At 45.4% G+C, this 10,306-nt stretch overlaps 1 protein-coding gene across 1 annotated transcript; it reads left to right on the plus strand.

Moving 5' to 3' along the window:
- Positions 1 to 627: 627 nt before the first annotated feature.
- LMOD2 (leiomodin 2) lies at positions 628 to 9,569 on the plus strand. Its single transcript, XM_036010862.1, has 3 exons — positions 628 to 1,069; positions 6,360 to 7,700; positions 8,221 to 9,569. The coding sequence occupies exons 1-3, from the start codon at positions 797 to 799 to the stop codon at positions 8,245 to 8,247; spliced, it is 1,641 nt and encodes a 546-aa protein (XP_035866755.1). The 5' UTR covers positions 628 to 796; the 3' UTR covers positions 8,248 to 9,569.
- The last annotated feature ends 737 nt before the right edge of the window (positions 9,570 to 10,306 follow it).

A 10,306-nucleotide genomic window follows, 5' to 3' on the forward strand; every position in this document is an offset into this window, starting at 1 on the left:
GAAGGAAGCCATCTTGTGCCGTGGGGAACGCTGCCTCTGCAGTCCTGGCCGTCTCGACTGCAAATTTTTCACTTAATCTCTCGGAGCCTCGTTTGCCAAAACCCGTAAAGGCAAACAAGTCCTGTAAAGTCCTGTGAGATGTGAGGCATCTCACAGGACTTGCTATGATTAGGAAAATTATGTTCAAGTGCTTTGTAAACTGCAAAATACAAAAAAAAAAACATCTAAAGGGCTCTATTATTATACCTATCTATTCCCATGAATGCCACCCACAATACGTTTTTAGGAGAACATATTGAATAACTACTCAAAGACTGATGATGCGTAGTCATTTCTCAATCTCTAAGATTATAAGAAATCTTCTCATGTCCCCAGTGGTGGGGGCAAGTCATTTTCAAAATAAATTGTACCCTCCCCCCGTTGTTTGAATATAAAGTAAAAACTGTGTTATCTCTATCTGAAACGCTCTCTGCCTGTCCTCATGAGCTATCAGGCTCAGCTAAATCTGTCCCTGGCCAGTGTGTGAATAATCCCCACTGGTTCTGAGACCTCCATCCACCACCGATGTGACATTCTTTGTGTTCAAATGTCTAGCTGACGTCTGATGCTTAAAACAGCCCATGCTTTCACCTCTCTCTGCATTGTCACAGCCCTGTATCACCACTCTTAAAAGGCTATCGCAGCCACTCCAAGCACCAGTTGCTGACCAGTCTGCCGCCTCGCCTCCCTGCCTGCTTCTGGCTGCCGTGAATGCCTGGTTCTTCAAGCTCCTTTTGGGTCTGACAAAGCAGGGACCATGTCTACCTTCGGCTACAGGAGAGGACTTAGCAAATATGAATCCATCGATGAGGACGAACTTCTTGCTTCCCTATCAGCTGAGGAGCTGAAGGAGCTAGAGAGGGAGCTGGAAGACATTGAACCTGATCGCAACCTTCCCGTGGGGCTAAGACAAAAGAGTCTGACCGAGAAAACCCCCACGGGGACATTCAGCAGAGAGGCACTGATGGCCTATTGGGAGAAGGAGTCCCAAAAACTCCTGGAGAAGGAGAGGCTGGGGGAGTGTGGAAAGGTAGGCTTTCGGGAATTTTCCTTGGCTGCTCCCAGCCCCTGTCACCCTACCCCAAACCTAGGAAGGTATTTTCTCTAACTTCGCAGTCCTCAGCACTTTTCTTATAACCTGCTACTGAAAAATGTCTCAGGTGGAAATAGCCCTGTAACATCTATAGCCACCCAGTGGATCATAATATGCAAAATGATTGGTGGGGGTTCTGTAACTGCTAAAGGCAGAATCTTCAAGGGGAAAATAATTCGCGAGCAAGGCATAGGTTTGGGTATTTTGCCAAACGTAAGTTTAATTTGAATTATAAGTTGGGGATGTGGCATGGTATTTGTTTCTGAGAATATATATACAAGTAAATTTATTTTCTTTTATAAAGAAAAAGGTGGGTGCTCTGGGTGTTTTGACTGTGATAGTGGCTACAGTGAAAAGATTTCTTTCTTCCCAACACCAAGAAGTGTGGAGTGCTAGGAAAGTACATGGGACTGAGGACCAGGGGACCTTATTTCTAGTCCCTCCTCTGTCCCTGAGTCGTTAGACCTTGAAAAGATAGTCACTTCTGCAGGGTTTTCTTTCCCATCTGTCCATCACAGGGTGGGGGGGAGAGGGAGCCAATGATTTTTGGTGTGTCAATCAAAACCCCTTTGAGATTTTGGTAAGTTACGGGCCCTCTCCTTAAGAAATGCAAGTGTGCACACACACACAGGTTTTACATGGAATTGTGAAATGGTGACACACATCCAGAGCCTGCCTGAGGGCCCAGACAAAGCACCCCTGAGCAGGTGGTCTCTACGATTTACCTCTCCTTTGCAGTATTGATTCTAAGGCCCTGAAATGTAATACATTAGAGCATAGGCCTGTGAAGCTTTTATTCTCTGCCCAGTAAACAGTATTTTTTTAATTTGCTAAATGAATCATTAACAGAAGGAGTTCAAAGACTATGCTCTGGGAAAATAGCAATGGCAATAAGAATGTTAAATAACCAATTTCTGAATTTCTGGAAGAACAGAGAGCAGGAGCAACAGATTAAAACCTCTGTGCTCCACGGGAATCATCTAAAACCAAAATGGCCTGCAGCCAACAGTGAGGCTTCCATGGTACTAATCTAGGCGCTGTTAGATGATCTTGATGATAGGGTGTGTGGGCCACATTTGCAGTAAGACATGTATGAGCTTTGTCCATGTCAATCACCCAGGAAGGGTCACTGGGATCAGGCCAGGGTCTGCCAAGGCCACGGTGGCCACCTGCATGGGAGGGCTGGAGGGGAGGTGATCAGGAAGGACACACACGACAGGCCAGCATTAAGGTCAGTTCCCCCACAGCCATGACTTTTAGAGGCCCCCCCTTAGTGAGAATGTGTGTCAAAATACATAAAGTAAGACACTTTTACTACAGTTATTCAATAATTTCCTTAGTAAAAAGATTAAAATTGACTCAGAAGATTGAGGACAGACAGCCATCATAGCAATAACCAAACAAAAGCACTTTAATGTCATGTCTTCAAATTTGTGGGAAGTAAGGGCAAAGCCTGTTGTCACTGTTAAGGGAACCCACCCGATCCTGCCAAAGGCCTGGCTGGTCCCTGCCGATGGCTTATCGACTCAATTAGAGAGGCTGCCGTGCTGACGAACTTTGATTCCTTTCTCGGCTAATTTTTCTCCCACTGCCACGTCTCCCACTGGCCAGCTGTCTCCGTAGCCACAAGGATTGCTGAGCAGGAGCTTGCTGGTGGAGGGTGTAAATCCACTCCCACCACAGGAAGCAGCTCAAAGCAGCTGATGGGTGGGTGGGTGGCTGGGGACAGCAGCGGCAGTGTAAGCAAGCAAGGAGCAGCACAGTGCAGATGGTGAGAAGAAGAGGGGGTCTTTGTTACTAGGCTACTGGCTCTGGAAAAGCTGATGAAAATCATGTTCAACTCCTGTTGAATGACAGCCTCTGCCCCCTGGGTTCACATAAAGTTTTGCTACACTAAGTAACTCCAGGGGATCCTGGCAACCACAGCTCTAGCTTTCCTGGCTTGAGCATCTGCTGGGTGTCAGGCATTGGTGCCAGTGAGTTTACCCACCTTATATCATTGAATTCTAGTCTTCTGCGTGTGAGAACTTGGTCTAAGAGAGGTTAAGAAAGACATTTGAGATCAATTCAAAAGTAACCTGAAATTCAAACCAAGCTCTGCTGGCACAAAGACCACGGTTCTCAAAATGTGGATTCCTGACCAGCAGCATCACCTGGGAACTTCTCAGAACTGCTTATTCTATGCTCCCTCAGCCCTGCTACATAAGGGGCCCTGAGAGCGGGCCCCGCATCCTGTGGTCTCACAGCCCTGCATGTGATTATTACCACTTTGCAGTTTGAGACCCACTCACCAACTCTGGAGTTTCTCTGAGGCTCTTCCACCTCCTGCAGAGATGGCTAGTCTAAAGTCAATTAGCTCTATATGGGTAGACCCAGAACTAGAGCCCAGCACCAAGCTTTTGCCTCCTTGTTTGTGTAATGATGCCAGGGAAGTGACCGAGAGAAAGCCTTGGCCACCTCCTCTCCTGTTGTGTTATTAATCCTCTAAGTATCGCATATGTCCCTGCCTCACCAGGGTCAGGGGTAACTCCCACTTTCCCATCCCCATTCTCACCGGGGTCAGGGGTAACTCCAAAGCAGTGGCACATAGGAGACTGGGAATAATTTAGAAAGTAGGCAGAGATTGTTTTTGTTGCATCCTTCTACCTCCCCTCTCTAGACACCTTTCTCCCATTTGGTGTTCTTCTTCCAGATGTCCCCCCATTGAGGGTGACCAACCATCACAGGTTGTCAGGGACGATCTAGATTTTAAAACTAAAAATCCTGCTTCCTGGAATAGTTTTCAATCCCAGGCAAACTGGGACAGTGGTCACCCAACCCCTACCCTGACCCATCAGTATTTCTCTCCTAGGCCCAGTCCTGACTCGGAGGCCATTAGCCAATATTATTTTACATCTATTCAGGAAACAAATATTTATTTCTCCCTGCTGCATGCTGAGCACTGTCTTTACCCTGCTAACAGACTTTTGGGAAAACAGCGAACTCATTACAATAGGCACTATTTGAGGAAAGTGTAATTCTGTGGGAATGAATCGCAAGCACGATTTCAGGGGTTGTCAAGGAAGGCTTTCTAGAATAAAGTATGTGTTTTTGGGAAAACATCTCTTGCAGATAAAGCCTGAAGTTCTTTAAAAACATATGTGGATAGCTCTAGCTGGGTGGCTCAGCTGGTTGGGGCATCGTTCCATATGCCAAAAGGTTGTGGGTTCAATCCCCAGTTGGGCACATACCTAGCTTGTGGGTTCTACTGCTGGTTGGGTATGTGTAAGGGAGGCAACCAACTGCTGTTTCCCTGTCATGTCCTTGTTCTCTCTCTCCCTCTTTCTTTCTCTTTCCCCCTACCTCTCTCTCTTGAAAATCAATAAAAACCAAAGTAGATAAAATTTAAGGGTGGCACCAAGGGCTAAATATACCTTGAATTTTGAGACGGGCCTTCCTGCAAATATGGAAACAGCTAAACACACACACACACGTGTGTGTGTGTGTGTGTGTGTGTGTGTGTGTTTATCTTCTCCTGATCTTGAAGAAGGGAGTAAATTAAGACTGGACATGCCATCCCAGGAGTGTCTGACCCCTTCCCCAGGCCATCACTTGGTGCCTGCCACTCCAAACAAGTGGATAACTGGAGACTATTTTGTGATAGCAACTGGGCAAACAAACCTGGAGACAAGCACAGTGTTATCCAAAGCTCATTCCACATGCCTCGGGCAGCAGGAGTCCTTGCGGTAAAAAAAAAAGTTGCCAATGTAGAGGGAAGAAACAAGGCTTGGGGGACAGGGGAGGGACATGGGAATATTTAGTTTGGTCAGCAATTTCCAATTTCTTCTTTTTTTCATCAGAAAAGGTAGCAAGAAAAACGAAGAAGGGGTCCATTGGACTTCTTAGTGCAGAGTCTTATAAACAAGAAAGGCAAAGATAGAATGAAGTTGTGTTTGCCTGAAAGTCTTTCATAATTGATACAGGGTAAATAATTTAAGACCATCAGGCTGAGGCAAAGGCTTGCTTCAAGATTTTCTACTGCTCTCTGCTGCTCCTCATTACAGGTAGAGGTGAGTGAGAGCCAAGGGTGATTACCTTTCCCACCTCCTGTCTTCTCTAGTCCAGCTCAGTTAACCCTGTGCTAGTGTGAGATTTCAAGTTGATTTGCTAAGGGTGACCTAAATGTTTTTCTCCTGCTGCCCTGATGGCAGCCCTGCCCACTGGGTGTCCTGTCCCAGATCAGGATATGGACAGCAGCAGCTCACAGCTGGTGTGGGGTCTCCCAGAATGTGTGCCAGGCTCTGCCTTAGAGGCAGACAGAAGTTGGAGAAGCAAATGACACCCCTGCCTCTATCTACACTGACACAGACGGGGCAGAGACCACCTGGCTCCTGTCACATCTGCTGTAAGAGACATTTGGGGTAAAGTTGTGAACATTAAGAAAGGGAAACTACCTGGCTGGAAACTCCTCAGTCAGGGTACTGTGCAGTGGCCTGTGAGTCAAAGGGTTGCAGGTCAATTCCTGGTCAGAGCACACACCTGGGTTGTGGGCCAGGTCCCTGGTTGGGGGCACAAGACAGGCAACCAACCGATGTCTCTTTCACACATTGATGTTTTTCTCCCTTTCTTCCTCCCTCTCTTCCCCTCCCTCTAAAAGTAAGTAAATAAGACAAAAAAAAAAAGGGAAGAAGAAAGGGAACCCATTAACCTCTTGTGTGCTTTTGTTGCCATTTGTTTGAGATGGAGAAATAAGCAAAGACAGAGGGGTGAGGAGTGAATCCAGAAGGGAGGTTTGAGTGACAGTTTGTGAGCAGACTGGGAGTCAAGCAGTTCAGAGTAGCTCATTAAAAGAATAAAAAATGTATCAAGGGTTTCCCAAATAGGTTCCAAATTATTTTTCAATGTGACAAAATGATAGTAAATTTTAATTCAATAAATTGAATTCTGAATATTTATTCTGCAGAAACAAAAGAAATGTCTGTAGAAAAAACTGTTGAAAGGTATGCAATGGAATGTTTACCTTGGTCACCAAGGAGATTAACTTTTCTCATTATATATTTTTGTATTACTTGCAATGTGTTACTTTTTTTTATTTATTGAGATATAATTGATATATAACAACATATTACTTTTATGTGTACAATATAATGATGTGATATATACATATATTGTGAAGCCGTGTTACTTTTGTAAATTTTAAAAACGTGTTTAGGAATGACAAAGTTAATGATGATGCCATGGTCTTTAGGTTGCAGAAGAAGACAAAGAGGAGAGTGAGGAAGAGCTCATCTTTACTGAAAGTAACAGTGAGGTTTCTGAGGATGTGTACACTGAAGAGGAACAGGAGGAGGAGGAAGAGGAGGAGGAAGAGGAGGAAGAGGAAGAGGAAGACAGCCACGAAGAGGAAAGTGCAATCGAAGACGAGAAAGAAATTAATGGAAATGTAAATTGTGACAGTGTCAACTCCGACAACTCCAGGCCAAAGACATTTACAAGTCAAATAGAAAACATAAACTTGACCAATGGCCACAGTGGAAGGAACACAGAGTCTCCGGCTGCCATTCACCGTTCTGGGAACCCTACGGTGATTGAGGATGCCTTAGAGAAGATTAAGAACAACGACCCGGACACCACAGAAGTCAACTTGAACAATATCGAGAACATCACATCGCAGACCCTCGCACGCTTCGCCGAGGCCCTCAAGGACAACACGGTGGTGAAGACCTTCAGCCTGGCCAACACACACGCCGACGACAGCGCGGCCCTGGCCATCGCCGAAATGCTCAAAGTCAACGAGCATATCACCAATGTCAACATCGAGTCCAACTTCGTCACGGGCAAGGGCATCCTCGCCATCATGCGAGCTCTGCAGCACAACACGGTGCTCACGGAGCTGCGCTTCCACAACCAGAGGCACATCATGGGCAGCCAGGTAGAGATGGAGATCGTCAAGCTGCTGAAGGAGAACACCACGCTGCTGAGGCTGGGCTACCACTTCGAGCTCCCGGGACCCAGAATGAGCATGACGAGCCTCTTGACACGAAATATGGATAAACAGAGGCAGAAGCGGATGCAGGAGCAAAAGCAGCAAGAGGGGTATGATGGAGGATCCAATCTTAGGACCAAAGTCTGGCAAAGAGGAACGCCTGGCTCCTCACCTTATGCATCTCCCAGGCAGTCTCCCTGGTCATCCCCCAAAGTCCCCAAGAAAGTCCAAAATGCAAGGAGCCGCCCCACCTCTCCTCCTCCTCCTCCTCCTCCTCCGCCCCCGCCCCCTGCGCAAAGGCTGCCACCCCCGCCACCTCCACCACCTCCACTTCCACAGAATAAGCTCATCACCCGAAACATCGCAGAGGTCATCAAACAGCAGGAGAGCGCCCAGCTGGCGTTACAAAATGGACAGAAAAAGAAAAAAGGGAAAAAGGTTAAGAAACAGCCAAACAATATCCTAAAGGAAATAAAAAATTCCCTGAGGTCAGTGCAAGAGAAGAAAACGGAAGACAGCTCCAGGCCTTCCACCCCGCAGCGCTCAGCCCACGACAACCTCATGGAAGCCATTCGGGGGAGCAGCCTGAGACAGCTGAGGCGGGTGAGTTCCCCACGGGCAGGCCCTGGGGCTCCGACTGGCAAAAGGAGTCAGCCCCCATTGCACAATGGTACTTAGCCTGCCTCCCAAAACGCGTATTACTATTTTAATGTTTTAATGTGGAAGAACAAGCCTACCAAGTTTGTGATAGCAGGAGCAGGTCCCTAGGGAGCAGATTTCCATTTGGAAGATGTGCCTGCACACCGTTCTTAGGTCCTGTAACGACTGGGCCCATTTAAAGACACTCCAACACATAAAAATCCTGACTTCCTTAATTAAAAAATCAGGGAGTATAATCCGCATTCCAAAAATGGTTCATCACTTGTGACAGATTTGACCACAGAGTTGCAAGTAGTTCCAAGCCCAACTTGTAGCATAAAATTTGAATATTATGCTGCAAGAATCAACCTATTTGTGAGTTCCTCTCAGAGAATACTGCTAGAGACACACACACACCTGACACTTGTTTTTCACTTGATGATTTGTATTGTTGTTAATGAAAGAAAATCCCCTGTTTTTGTAGGTGGAACTTCCGGATGCTCTGCGATAAAAACCAGTCTTTAGAAGAGGATGCAGAATTACTCATTGGTATTAAGTAAAGCGCATTGTGAGATGTTTCTAAAATACCTTCTTCAATTTGCAATGTTCTCTGACTTTAAAAATAGCCTCACCCATTAATTCCAAAGAGAATTTTAAGAAACAATCAGCATGTTTCTTCTGTAAATATGAAAATAAACTTCTTTTTTATGTAATGAGATTTGTATTGGCTGGAAGCAGTTTATTTAAAGATAGTCTTCATATCTTTGGACATGTTGATAACTCTGAGCTGTAATGAGTTAATGAAATGTGCTGTTATTTTTGTAATCCCAATACATTTGGATTGAAGTTTTTTGTTTTTTAAACAAACTAATATTTTTTGTTAGTTGATACATTTTCAGGTGTGTATGTAACATTGTTAAATATTAAAAATATTACATTCTCACCCAAAAAAGGGTTTGGGTCCTTAGCATTTGCCTTTCTTTGTGTTTTCCAAGAATATTTGATCAGAGCTCTTTCTAAAGGTCTGGAAACAAAAACTTTCTTTAAAGTCTTCTTGGCAGTGAGATAAAAACTCAGGAAAGGCCCTGAAATGATCATGAGCGTCCTGGAGGCACCAATATTAGACCCAGGATATCAGCTGACACCCTCACGTTCCCATAAGGCTGAGAGGTCAGTGCGGTCATCTATAAATAAAATCAACCATTTCTGGAAGAAGAAACATTCACAGTTAGAAAGTTCTTTGGTAAACAGGAAATAAGTGCTGGGGGCATGCTTGGAAGGTAGGCCCCCTGAATTCGGAGTTACCTTGTGGCTGGTGCTCAAGATTCTTGCTTTGAGCTCTCCTGGGACAAGCCCTAGTACAGTGGGTCTCAGCCCTTTGTGCACCACACTCCTAGCGGTGATGTCAACAGCCACAGCACACATCCAGGGAGAAGGACACGTGTGTGCAGTCTTGGAGTATCACTCCACCCTAGGCCCCTGTCACCCAAGAAAGATCTGACTTCAGATGAGACAGACCTGTCAGAGATCACCTTCGTTCAGTCTAATACTTCACTTCAGTTGATAAAAGCTATACATCTCCTTTAAAGTCCCTTGTAGTGACCTCAACTGGCAATGTTTCCCTTGTGTTCTTCAGGGTAGAACAGTGGTCTTGGTAAGCCCTCTGGGCCACCCATTCAATCATTGTTTGCTTCATACACAAAGCTTTGGACTACTTCATTTAAAATTACCTTCGATTTTTACTAGAACATTCTCTAATAGTTCTTGAGTCTGTATCTTTTAGTCTGTTTCTTTTGTTCTTCCATTCTCTTAGTAAGAACAACTGATCATTTTTCTTGAGGGTCCCAGAGGTCTGTGAGCTGGGCTGTGTCCCGATGCTGTGTGCAGAGGGACTGACATTTTCTGAACTATCTAAGTTGTCTCAGGAATTTTTCACAACAAGACTAAAACCTGCTATCCCACTTCACATAACCCAGTTTCAGAGAGGGTAAGTTTGCTTATGAAACCAGTTGTCTCTGACTGTACGGCCTACACCCCTCTGCGCCTCTCTGCTCAAGCCTCTCGAAGGTGCCCCATTCTAAGAACAATGGTGGGGATTTCAGTTTCCTTTGGTAGTGACTGCACTATTTTTATGGTTTTCATTAGTGTTCACGATCATGCCCATTACTGTTCAAAGAAATAAAAGCTAAAACATAAGTTTTTAAAAGGTGCATGTGCGTGTATGTGTGGTGTGTGTGTATATGTGTTTGAGAATTTAGAACAGAGAACCAAGTCAGACCTTCCTTTCCCCTGACCCCTGTGTGTACATGAGGACAAGTCTCTTCTAAATGGGAATGGCTTCCAATTCCATCACGATGAGGTAGAGGAGCAAGTGGTTGCTCATAAACTGGGTGGTTGGTAAATCCATGTTTGAATCCCAGAAAGGGAGTGTGCAGCAACCCCGCCCAAAGTGAGGGGGAAAGAGGAGCTGCCGGGCTGGGGAGGCTGGCCAGGCCTTCTCATCAAGAGTGATTAGGAGACAAAATTGTTTCCTTTGCTCTTTAAAAGGCCGCCTTGCTGGAACTTTTGGG

Source organism: Phyllostomus discolor, chromosome 10 (assembly GCF_004126475.2).
Source record: "Phyllostomus discolor isolate MPI-MPIP mPhyDis1 chromosome 10, mPhyDis1.pri.v3, whole genome shotgun sequence".
Classification (NCBI taxonomy): domain Eukaryota; kingdom Metazoa; phylum Chordata; class Mammalia; order Chiroptera; family Phyllostomidae; genus Phyllostomus; species Phyllostomus discolor.

Coding starts and splice junctions, on each gene's coding strand:
- LMOD2 (XM_036010862.1), top strand. CDS start 797: ATGTCTACCTTCGGCTACAGGAGAGGACTTAGCAAATATGAATCCATC. Junction 1,070..6,359: donor GGCTGGGGGAGTGTGGAAAG/GTAGGCTTTCGG, acceptor CATGGTCTTTAG/GTTGCAGAAGAAGACAAAGA. Junction 7,701..8,220: donor GCCTGAGACAGCTGAGGCGG/GTGAGTTCCCCA, acceptor CTGTTTTTGTAG/GTGGAACTTCCGGATGCTCT.